The sequence below is a fragment of the Caretta caretta genome, chromosome 12 (genome assembly GCF_965140235.1).
Source record: "Caretta caretta isolate rCarCar2 chromosome 12, rCarCar1.hap1, whole genome shotgun sequence".
Lineage (NCBI taxonomy): Eukaryota > Metazoa > Chordata > Testudines > Cheloniidae > Caretta > Caretta caretta.
In genome coordinates this window covers 23,257,406-23,270,472 of record NC_134217.1, presented here as the reverse complement: position 1 = coordinate 23,270,472, position 13,067 = coordinate 23,257,406, and the positions used below count along the sequence as shown (strand labels likewise).

The 13,067-nt window shown below is 37.9% G+C and overlaps 1 protein-coding gene across 1 annotated transcript in view; it reads left to right on the top strand.

Moving 5' to 3' along the window:
• The window catches only part of LOC125620707 (neural-cadherin-like), a 106,244-nt gene that overhangs the window by 59,410 nt on the left and 33,767 nt on the right, over positions 1 to 13,067 (top strand). The window contains exons 12-18 of the mRNA XM_048816763.2: positions 704 to 871; positions 1,740 to 1,989; positions 2,108 to 2,235; positions 6,149 to 6,335; positions 7,065 to 7,208; positions 9,712 to 9,995; positions 10,436 to 12,050. Coding sequence (XP_048672720.2) covers positions 704 to 871; positions 1,740 to 1,989; positions 2,108 to 2,235; positions 6,149 to 6,335; positions 7,065 to 7,208; positions 9,712 to 9,995; positions 10,436 to 12,050 — 2,776 coding nt within the window. The remainder of the gene's footprint in view (positions 1 to 703; positions 872 to 1,739; positions 1,990 to 2,107; positions 2,236 to 6,148; positions 6,336 to 7,064; positions 7,209 to 9,711; positions 9,996 to 10,435; positions 12,051 to 13,067) is intronic.

The following is a 13,067-nucleotide window of genomic DNA, read 5'->3' as shown; positions in this document are numbered from 1 at the left end:
AGTGGTTTGATGAAGACTCCAGAGGACCAGGTCCTCACAGGATGTAAATCAGCATAGCTACATTGATTTACAACAGCAGAGGATATGGCCTTTCTCTTAAATGAATGAGTTCTGATAAGCATAGAGCTATTGCTGTTGTGGTTATGTCAAAAGAGGACTCTTACTGTGCATCAGTGGAAGATGAAAGAAATGGGGAACCAAACTGGTCCATTATGCCTCAGCGTGATGTCTGGTGGGTTGTAGATGTGAAAAGATGTTGATAATAGCTTTGCAAATATTTACATACACAGAAACGTGTGTGTGTGTGTATAAAAGTATATACTCAGTATGTACGGTTTTGTGCATGTACACACATGCTACAGTGCATTAACTATACAGGTACTATGTGGATACCGTGTACTTGTATGGTGTTTTCTGCAAAGAAACAATTTTTTAAAAAGGCTCATTGTTCAATGAGTCTTATACTGTCGTACTAAGATTTCTAAGGCTTACATTTTTGAAGGGGAAATAATTAACAAACTTAGGGTGAACAGATGTCCCGTTTTTATAGGGACCGTCCCATTTTTGGGGACTTTTTCTTATATAGGCGCCTATTACCCCCCACCCCATCCCGTTTTTTCATAGTTGCTATCTGGTCACCCGAAACAAACTCAAACTCTGATCAGAAAACCCAGTAATGAAATAACATATTTTTTTCACTCAGAGATCATTTACAACTCAAGAGATTATTGCCACAGATGGAGGAAACAGGAGCAGTAAGGTTGAGCTAGCTGTAACAATTACCAGTGCAAAAAATCAGCCCCCACTGTGGGAAAGAGACAGTTATGAAGTTGTCATTCCAGAGAATACCACACGAGATACATCCATTGTGGTAAGTTGTTTTTATAGATTGTGCAATACCAGGAAATGCATCTTTGGTTAAAAATTGTTTATAGTTTTTATAATCCTAAAGAGTGAAATGTCTACTGATCTGCTGTCACTTTCATTTCTGAGAATGTTTAAAATAATGGACCAGTCCTTGCTCTCATTTATATCTATGACAGGTTTCAGAGTAGCAGCCGTGTTAATCTGTATTCGCAAAAAGAAAAGGAGTACTTATTAATAAATTTGTTAGTCTCTAAGGTGCCACATGTACTCCTTTTTCTTTTATTTATATCTATGCAACCTCCACTTGACTTCCATAGATTTGGACAGATGTGAGAACAGAACTTATCTTAGTATTAGTAAATAAAAACTCCTATTTAAATGTTTATTTAAATATGAGATTCTGTCTCATCATGACTTTCTTAATTGCTCTTTTTTTTAATTTTGTGATTTTATTAATAGGATTGTTGGGCCGACAATATATATTCTTACATTGACAGTCTCATTCTGTTTGGTTGAACAGAACCAGAAACTAACACAACTTCGTCAAATAATTGTAAAATATGTTATATATGAAAAGTGATGAGATGTTCCCATTGTATAGGGCTTTGTCTTATACAGGCACTTATTACCCCTCACTCCTGCCCTGATTTTTTACACTTGCTATCTGGTCACCCTATATGTATAGCATAATATGTGGTGAGTGGTAATCTTTGATTGAAATTGACCTGACTGATAATACAGAGATATATTGAACAAGATTAGATTTTTACAGAGTTTTGAAGAATTTGGGGAGGAGGCTGCACATAAATAACTTGTATTAAAAAAATTCTGTCCCTACAAAACTGATTATTTGAACATTTTCAACTGCACAGACAATTAAAGCAACTTCTCCCCTGGGTGACCCTCGTGTGACCTATAATTTAGAAGATGGACTTGTTCCAGAGACCAACATGCCACTTCGTTTCTATCTGACTCCGAACAGAGAGGATGGTTCTGCTTCAATCCTAGTAGCTGAGCCATTAGATTATGAAACAACAAAGAGCTTTGTGCTGAAGGTTCGGGCCCAGAATGTCGCTGCAGTGCCTCTGGCAGCATTCACTACTGTCCATGTCAATGTAACAGGTATGTAACATGGTAACAGTCACACTATAGTACATTAGCCAAAAGACATATTAAAAGTTGTATGAGTCTCACATACATTTAATTATAAATAATTAACTCTTCTTTTTGAATATTTTAGATGTCAATGACAATGTCCCTTTCTTTACTTCGTCAATATATGAAGCCTCAGTAACAGAGGGAGCTGATATTGGGACATTTGTTCTTCAAGTTTCTGCCACTGATCTAGACCTGGGTCAGAATGGCGAGGTAAGCAAAGAGTTGAAGAGTCCTAGATTATACCACTACTCTCAGAACAGCATTTGCCTTCCTATTAGGTATTAAGAAAGCTGGTGATGGCAAAGATTTTCAAAAGTCCCTAATAATTTTGGGCCTCCTCGATTTCTACATAAGAATCACCATACTGGGTCAGACCAAAGGTCCATCAAGCCCAGTATCCTGTCTTCTGACAGAGGCCAATGGTAGGTGCTCCAGAGGGAATGAACAGAACAGGTAATCATCAAGTGATCCATCCCCTATTGCCCATTCCCAGCTTCTGGCAAACAAAGGCTAGGGACATCATCCCTGCGCTCCTGGCTAATAGCCATTGATGGACCTATCCTCAATGAATTTATCTAGTTCTTTTTTGAATCCTGTTATAGTCTTGGCTTTCACAATATTCTCTGGCAAGGAGTTGACTGTGCATTATGTTAAAAAAAACTTCCTTTTGTTTGTTTTAAACCTGCTGCCTATTAATTTCATTTGGTGACCCCTAGTTCTTGTGTTATGGAAAGGAGTAAATAACACTTCCTTATTTACTTTCTCCACACTAGTCATGATTTTATAGACCGCTATCATATCCCCCCTTAGTTGTCTCTTTTCCAAGCTGGAAAGTCCCAGTCTTATTAATCACACCTCATTTGGAAGCCATTCCATACTCCTAATAATTTTTGTTGCCCTTTTCTGAACCTTGTCCAATTCTGATATATCTTTTTCGAGATGGGGCAACCACATCCATACGCAGCATTCAAGATGTGGGTGTACCATGGATTTATATAGAGGCAATATGATATTTTCTGTCTTTTTATCTATCCCTTTCTTAATGATTCCCAACATTCTGTTCACTTTTTTGACTGCTGCTGCACATTGAGTGGATGTTTTCAGAGAAAAATTTCACAATGACTCTAAGATCCTTTTCTTGAGTAGTAACAGCTAATTTAGACCCCATCATTTTATATGTACTTTATGGGATTATGTTTTCCAATGTGCATTACTTTGCATTTATCAACATTGAATTTCATCTTCCATTTTGTTGCCCAGTGACCCAGTTTTGTGAGATCCTTTTGTAGTTCTTCTCAGTCTGCCTGGGACTTAACTATCTTGAGTAGTTTTGTATCATCTGCAAATTTTGCCGCCTCACCGTTTACACCTTTTTCCATATCATTTATGAATATGTTGAATAGGACTGATCCCAGTACAGACCCCTCGGGGACATCACTATTTACCTCTCTCCATTCTGAAAACTGACCATTTATTCCTACCTGTTGTTTCCTATCTTTTAACCAGTTACCAATCCATGAGAGGACCTTCCCTCTTATCCCATGACAGCTTACTTTGCTTAAGAGCCTTTGGTGAAGGACCTTGTCAAAGGCTTTCTGAAAATCTAAGTATACTATATCCACTGGATCCCCCTTGTCCACATGCTTGTTGACCCCCTCAAAGAATTCTAGTAGATTGGTGAGGCATGATTTCCCTTTACAAAAACCATGTTGACTCTTCCCCAACAAATTATGTTCATCTTTGTGTCTGACAATTTTGTTCTTTACTATAGTTTCAACCAGTGTGCCTGGTACTGAAGTCAGGCTTACTGGCCTATAATTGCCAGGATCACCTCTGGAGCCCTTTTTAAAAATTGGTGTCCAAATTAGCTATCCTCCAGTCATTTGGTACAGAAGCTGATTTAAATGATAGGTTACAAACTACAGTTAGTAGTTCTGCAATTTCACATTTGAGTTCCTTCAGAACTCTTGGGTGAATAATGTCTGGTCCTGACTTATTATGGTGACTTACTACTGTTTAGTGAATCAATTTGTTCCAAAACCTCCTCTTCTAATGACACCTCAATCTGGGACAGTTCCTCAGATTTGTCACTTAAAAAGAATGGCTCAGATTTGGGAATTTCCCTCACATCCTCAGCTGTGAAGACTGATGCAAAGAATTAATTTAGTTTCTCCGCAATGGCCTTATCGTCCTTGAGTGCTCCTTTAGCATCTCGATCGTCCAGTGGCCCCCCTGGTTGCTTCCTGCTGCTGATGTATTTTAAAAAAATTTGCTGTTACTTTTTGAGTCTTTGGCTAACTGTTCTTCAAATTCTTTTTTTGGCCTTCCTAATTATATATTTACAGTTCATTTGCCAGAGTTTATCCTCCTTTCTATTTTCCTCACTAGGATTTAACTTTCTACTTTTTAAAGGATGCCTTTTTGTCTCTCACTGCTTCTTTTACTTTGTTGTTTAGCCATGGTGGCACTTTTTTTGTTATCTTACTATGTTTTTTTTAATTTTAGGTATACATTTAAGTTGAGCCTCTATTACGGTGTCTTTAAAAAGTTTCCATTCAGCTTGCAGGGATTTCACTTTTGGCACTGTACCTTTTAATTTCTGTTTAACTAACCACCTCATTTTTGTGTAGTTCCCTTTTCTGAAATTAAATACTACAGTGTTGGGCTGCTGTGGTGTTAAATTTAATTATATTATGGTCACTATTACCAAGCGGTCCAGCTATATTCATCTCTTGGACCAGATCCTGTGCTGCACTTAGGACTAAATCAAGAATTGCCCCTCCTCTGGTGGGTGTCAAGAAACTTTGTTTCTGCATCCCATCCTGAGGTGACATGCACCCAGCCAATATGGGGATAGTTGAAATCCCCATTATTGTTAAGTTTTTTACTTTTGTAGCCTCTCTAATCTCCCTGAGCATTTCACTATCACCATCCTGGTCAGGTGGTTGGTAATATATCCCTACTGCTATATTTTTATTATTAGAGCATGGAATTACTATCCACAGAGATTCTGTGGTACAGTTTGTTTCATTTAAGATTTTTACTTCATTTGATTCTGTGCCCTCTTTCACATACAGTACCACTCCCCCAGCAGCACGACCTATTCTGTCCTTCTGATACATTTTGTACCCCGATATTACATGTCCCATTGGTTATCCTCATTCCACCAAGTTTCTTTGATGCCTATTATATCAATATCCTCATTTAATACGAGGCATTCTAGTTCACCCATCTTATTATTTAGACTTCTAGCATTTCTATATAAGCACTTTAAAAAACTTGTCACTTTTTAGCTGTCTGCCATTACATGATGTAATTGAATGGGACTCTTTTTCATGTGACAGTTTCTCATCAAATCCTACCTGTATTTTATCATCTTCCCTTCTCTCCTCTTTACTAGGACACAGAGAATCTCCATTAATAGATCCTCCCCTAAAGGATGCCTCTGTCCGAACCACGTGCTCAGTGTGAGATGCTTGAAAGGGGCCTGATTTTCAGAAAGCGTTGAGAAAATCAGCCACGTCTTTAGTGTCTCAAATTGAGCATCCATGAAATAAAGTATCCAAAAATCCGTTGTCACTTTTGAAAATCTTGGCTTGTCCTTACAGACAAATGTTGCACTTGGGTACCCACCAGTCAGTCAAACCCACCCATGCGTATAATGCATATCAGAATTTGGCCCATAATTTTGAATATGTTCTTAAAATTCAAATTTGCTTATGCTTTTGCTTGTTTTTATTTATTTATTTTTGTGTGTGTTACAGTAGCATCTAGAGGCTCCAGCTGAGGTTGGGGCTCATTGTACAAAGCACTTTACAAATCTGTAGTAAGAGACAATGCCTGTGCCAAAGAACTTCCAATCTAGATAGACAAGACAGATAAAGGACAGGAGAAAATAAGTATGATTATCTCCATTTTACTTATGGGCACAAGGAAGTTAAGTGATTTGCTCATGATTACACAGGGAGTCTGTAACAGAATTGGGAATTGTACCCAGATGTCTTGAGTCCTGGCCTACTGCTTTATCTACAAGACCATTTGTTCTTTCTTGAATAATTGTTCACTTGTGAGCTATCCAACAGAATGGAAGTATGGCATAATCATCTTCTTTTTAACCTTTCAGATCACTTACTTTCTGTTACATGACCGTAGTGGGGACTATACATGTTTTCGCTTAGACTCACAGACAGGGTCCATATACAGTACCTCAGTATTTGACAGAGAGAAGAAGGGGTCATATCTCTTGGAAGTAAAGTCGATAGATGGCTTTGAATCTGCTCGACCTGGAAAATATGGGCGGCCAAACTCTGGTAAGAAATGAACCAGTGTATCAAGTGTGATTTTAGCTCTCTTCCTGTAAAAGAAAACCCTTTAATCAAGTTTTAAATTGTAATTTATTTTTATCCAAGCTCACTTGTAAAAGGTTTTTTGTTGTTGTTTCTCTGTGTGTCAGTTGTCTCAGAACTGGAAGAAATATTTAATATGATGACCAGGCAAGTTTTCAGTTCTGAAACTAAAGAAAATTATCACCTTAGAGTTGATGGATTTTAGAGAGTAATTCCTAACTAGCAAAACCATACCTACTACTTTTACACGGGATGCAAGCCTAGTCTGGGTAATGGCGGGGCTTCTCAAAGCATTGCGTGCTGCACTGCACTGAGTCTGGGCCAGTAATGAAATGCTGAACAGAAAAGCTCAAGATTTAAAAGAAATCACATTGGTTGTGTTTAAACAAAGTGTTAAAACTGGGCTTTTGTGGCTTCAGGACAAAAAGTTATGACTTAAAACTGTACAATTGCCATATTAGGCATCAATTATTCACATGTTATCTGTTTAAACAAATTGGATGTGACATTCATTTGATATCCAAGTGCTTTTGAGTAATGTTGGTATATAAATTGTCCATAACCCTAAGGGTTTGTTTCTGTATTGTCTGCATATTCGTCTTCATTTAATGTGCAGCTAGACAGTTTAAGGAATTGTAGCTGACAGAAGTGGCACAGCTGAGTATTTTAATCTCTTGTTTCTTGTGTCTCTAGACACAGCCTACGTGCGCATTTTTATCAGCGATGTGAATGATAACAAACCTGTCTTCAGTCAGAGTGTCTATGAAGTTAATGTGGATGAAGACCAGGATGTGGGTTCTACTGTCATTACAGTCAGTGCTAATGATGAAGATGAAGGTAAAGTACTGGAATTCCCCATAGCTGCATCTAAAATATTAATGAGTTAATTTCAGCACACTAAGACATATTTAGTGGTGTTAGGAGGGAAAATGTCTATGTCTCTACATTTTAAAACTTCTTTATGTCTAATCTCACAGGGCATGAACATTACTTCATAATGGGACTGTGAGGCATCAGCTAAATAACTCTATTATGTGAGGTAATACATTAACATGGGATGTTGGTGAATAACTTGTGTGCCAGCATACACAAATTTGGTATAGATCATACCCTTTTTTAAAAGAAAGGTGGTGATAAAAATATTTTCCCAGTTAACTAGAATGATTCAGATTGAATCTCAATGAAATTAATGTGTTCTCTTTGTATTGACAGTATATCTGTTGTATTGTCTCTTGTTTGGCACACTGAGGAATAGTGTTGTCTTACATGAAATTTGACTTTATAAATGGTTTGGAGACAAAGAAATGTAGGGATCGATCATCATGAACGGTCAAGAGTTTCGAAACAATTATTGTAGAGACAAGCAAATTTGTCACATAATCAGACCCTTTTCGTGTATATATTTTATGTATTGCCATGTGTTAGGAAACCACCCATCCTACTGACTACTAAATTAGAATAAATGTGGTATTCCTCTGACCTCCAGTGTAGATTCTGTTTGCTGTGGGCATGATTTTCTGTAAAAAGAAAAGGAGTACTTGTGGCACCTTAGAGACTAACCAATTTATTTGAGCATGAGCTTTCGTGAGCTACAGCTCACTTCATCAGATGCATACCGTGGAATGCATCCGATGAAGTGAGCTGTAGCTCACGAAAGCTCATGCTCAAATAAATTGGTTAGTCTCTAAGGTGCCACAAGTACTCCTTTTCTTTTTGCGAATACAGACTAACACGGCTGTTCCTCTGAAACCTGTCATGATTTTCTGTGTGGCAAGTGGTGAATGGGATGGCTCTTAGAGTCTGTGCTTTGTTAGTAGGAGAGGAGGAGTTTGTTGGTGTAAAGGAAAGAACAGAAGTTTCACAAGACTCGACACAGGCTGGAATAGTATATTTTTTATCAGTTTTGGGGATTGTGTGACACATAAGTACAGCTATTAAATGGCTATCGCTAGTAGGTTATTTCAGTAGGCTTAGTTGTACTATGATTTTACCTGATTGACTGATGCAAAGGTATTGATATGAGGCCAGATTTTCAGGACTGGCCATTTGGCAGTCAAAATCTGAAGAGGGCTGTAAAGGTGGTTTGCAGCTACCTTTCTGGATCGCTGATCATTATGCTGCTGAGCACTGTTTCTGTCCTTAATCCCAATTTCAGAAAAATATCCGTATTCAGAAATGCAGTTAAACATGTACCTAAATCCCATGGAAGAAACTGCCTGAAGTTGAGCAACTGATCTCCTGAACAAGGATGAATTTTAGCACATGCTTAAGTGCTTTCTAAAATTGGAGGCTAATCCAAGTTGCACTAGTTTTTACTGCCTCAAGGGTCTATTCTGACAGTAGAAGGTCTCTGAAATGCACGGGCACACTGGCCACATTCACCTATACTAAGGGCTGCAAGGGAGCAAGGGCAAAGCTAGCTATGCTGTACCTATGCCACTGGATGATTCCCTGACACAAGGGAAGCTCCTTAGCTGGCCATGTGTGTTGAGTTTAAGTCTGCTTTGTGGTGGTGGAGAAGCTGCCTTAGGAGGACTACGGATCTGGCCCTTTGTCTCTGGCCTCTCAGCCAAGTTAAGTAATTGAAATTGCAGGTGTGAAGTGGGGAGGGAGTAGAGTGACAATAAAATTGGAGGCAAGAAGGGGGGAACCAGAATGAAAAGGTAAAATATCTTTATTTGGACTAATCCAAGAGCCCCTATTGTGTCTGAAATTCTATAGCCTCTGTTACGTAGGAAGTAAGCCTGAATTATCATAGTCATCCCTTCTGGCCTTAAAATCTGTGGCTCTATGAACTGTGAAGCTGAGTTTGGAATAAGAACTACTTCATGAGATGTTTCTGTAATTTTATAATGCTAATTTATTGTTATAAACAGGTTACCATTTACTATAGTTGCCATGAGTTGTACACTTGGTCAGTCCTACTGGCCTTCCTATACCCAACATGGGGTACTAAGTGAGGGCAAAATTTAGTCCACTGAAATTAGTTCAAGAGACATTTTGTTCCATGGAAACTTATTATAGATATTAGACTTATTGTGACCTGGAAATAGAAAAATGCTTGTAAATATTTTTACTTGGCTATGCATTTTAAAAGACCACCTAACTATAGTACTATATACTGACTCTCTTGTAATAGTTAATCACGTGAAACTTTTGAAATGAGATAGGACATTGTGGGTGGATTTTAATCAGGATAAGAACTGATTGGTGTGATTAATATAGAACACAATTAATAATGATCAATAATGTGATCCAGTAGAAGAGGTACAAAGTAAATGTATATTTCAATACCCTCAAATGATACATATCTTATTTAATATTCTTTGGGTACTGGCAGGAGCAAATGCTAAATTAAGGTACCAGATCACAGCTGGAAACACTGGTGGAGTACTTGACATTGAACCAGAAACAGGAGCCATCTTTATTGCTCAGCCCCTGGATTATGAAGAAGCGAAAATGTATGAACTTCACTTGTTGGCCTCTGATGGTAAATGGGAAGATTATGCAATTATCATAATCAATGTTGTGAATAAAAATGATGAGGCTCCAGTTTTCTCTATCAATGAATACTATGGAAGTGTGATTGAAGAACTGGATGGATTACCCATCTTTATACTTCAGGTACTATATGGAGTTCTAGATGTTAGTCATATTTCAATAGAAGAATAGTCCAGTATTGTTGTAATATGTCAGGGAAATCCAGTTTTGCAAAGAAAATGTATTTCATCAGTGGAGAGAGAAGCATGCAGGGTTTTTTTTGTGTGTGTGTGTGAAGAAAATGATTGTGGCACTAATATTGAACAAGCATGGATGATCTTTTGTAACCCTAAGAACTATTGCTTATGCCAAATAATTAACTTTGTAATCTACTAGCTTTTTTATATTCTGTAGTTCAATTATTACTATAAAAATAAGAAAGAAAACATAGATAATTATACTGCTATAGTGTGAAGTGTCTATAACTATCCATCTGTGATAGGATGTAGTAGCAGATAGGATATAATTCAGGAATTGCATATTCGGTCACTAACATGATGTATGTGTTTGCAAAACCTTTGTAGGTTGTAGCAAATGATCCTGATAGCAGCATGGATGAAGGCGATTTGAGATATTCTCTGCATGGACATGGTGCAACTGATGTCTTCACAATTGATGAGAACACAGGCAGCATTTACTCACAGAAGATGCTTGATCGGGAAGAGCGAGCACTTTGGAGATTTGTTGTGTTGGCTACTGATGAGGGAGGAGAAGGACTTACTGGATTTGCTGATGTAATCATTAATGTGTGGGATATAAATGACAATTCCCCCATATTTACCTGCATGCCTGATGACTGCAATGGGAGTGTCTTCGAAAATTCTCCTGCAGACACTTCGGTTATGGAAATGACAGCTGTGGATTTAGATGATCTGAATGTAGGTGTTAATGCAATTTTGACATATAGGATAATTGACAATGTAAAAACTGGGTTTGCTACAGACTTATTTAATATCACCCCCAATAGTGGCACAATACGTGTAGCAGCGGGAATGCTGGATAGAGAGAAGACTGATAAATATTTCCTTACTGTTGAGGCAAGAGATGGGGGAGGGTTGACAGGAACTGGTACTGCCACTGTCTGGATTGCAGATGTCAATGATCATATACCTGAATTCGTTGAGGAGGTCTGGCAGGCAGCGATTCCTGAAAATAGTGCAGTCAACTCAGAAGTTCTGAAAGTGTCAGCTACAGATGCAGACACTGGGGAAAATGCTCACTTAACATTCAGCATTATTGGGGGAGATCCAGATCAGAAGTTTTACATTGAAAGTAACAAAGAAGGTCAACATGCAACTATCAGATTGAAAAAGAAACTGGATTATGAGAAACCGCATGAAAGGTGGTTTAACCTTACGATTAAAGTGGAAGATCTTGATTTTTCCAGTGTTGCAACCTGCTTGATTGAAGTTGAAGATTGTAATGACCACAGCCCAGTTTTCAATTCCCAGTTTATCCAAACTAACCCTTTCTTTGAGAACATACCTGTGGGAACTACAGTCACCACAGTGAGAGCGACTGATGAGGATTCTGGTTTGAACGGGGACATTATCTATTTTATTAAATCAGATTCAGATCCTATCAGACAGTTTGCAGTTGACCCAGATGGTCATGTGACTGTTGCAAGTACCCTGGATCGTGAAGTCATTCAGCAATACAATTTAATCATACAGGCTTCAGATCAAGGGATTCCTGCCCAAACTGGAAGTGTTACAGTCCTGATTAACTTGCTAGATATTAATGACAATGAGCCAAGGTTTGAGGCATCATATATGCCCATTGTTTGGGAAAATGTGGTGGGACCTCAGTTGGTGTATATGAACTATACATCAAAGCTGCTGCATGCTGTGGATCCAGACAGTGATGAAAATGGGCCACCGTTTACATTTTTGCTGCCACCTGATTATCAGAATTCTTTGGATTTTTCTCTTACTGACAACAGAAATAACACAGCAACCATTACAGCACTAAGGTCCTTTGACAGAGAAAAGCAGAAGGTGTTCCACCTGCCTATAATTATAACAGATAGTGGGAATCCATCTATGAGTGCTACAAACACTTTGACCATAACAGTTGGTGATGAAAATGATAACAGCCATGAAGCTGGCTATAAGGAAATCTTTGTCTATACCCATAGAGGTAGGTGGTGTACAGAGAAGGAGCCAGATGCATAGAAAAGTTAAAATTTTACTTGCTATTAGTAATTTTTTCTTTAAGTTGTTATTGCTATTGTATCTTTAATATTCTGTATATTTATAGATTAAGCATCCAATTCTGCAAACAGATATACAGAGTCATGACTGAATGGGCTCATGCTGGCACATCTGTTTGCAAGGTCTGGGTCATAATGTGAAAGCATCATCTACTGAGGAAGATTTATATATTTGTAATTATCTATCTTTTGTTTTTTAAACATGTATGTATTTGTCTATACAAGAACAATAATAATGAGCAAAAAGTGTTTTTTTGCTCTCTCTGTTTCCAAAAATGACTCTACTCATTTTGCGGGGGAATTTTTTTCCCCTTGGGCAGAGCCTGAAAAAAAAATAGGGGATTTTTAACAAGTGACTGAAAATAGGGGCTTAGAATGAAAGCACTGGGAAGCTTTAACTGTAGCTATGCATTCCAGCAATTTCTTTGTTAGTATGTGGTAAATATATAATTTTAATACATAAGTATATTTTTGTTGCTTTGGTTTTAATACAATGAAAAATAAATAAATCCCATAAAATAAAGAAGTGAAGATCGTAGGGTATCCCTGTGTCCATTATTAATTGCTTGTTTTGTGCGAGATGGCTCATCATCCTAAAAGCATTTGAAATGAAGACACAGTTTAACTGTATATCTAGGTTAGAGTTACCCTGCCAGCATGCCTGGTGAGTATTGGTGGCAGGAGGTCCAATATGTAAAGAAAACTATTTTGCATTGAATTAAGCATGCACCTAATTTTGTTGAATTAGGTGCACTTAAACCAAAAGCCAGTGTAAGCAAGTTCTACAGTAGAGCAGGCTAGGTTAAGTAGGGTAGACTCTGAAGTTCTGAATTTAAAAATAGTCTATTCAATTTCTGTTCTACTTATAGGTTTCTTTTACCGTGCTCATCACCATTTTATCTCAGCACCCACATTTTGCCAGATCACGACTATAACTAAACTGC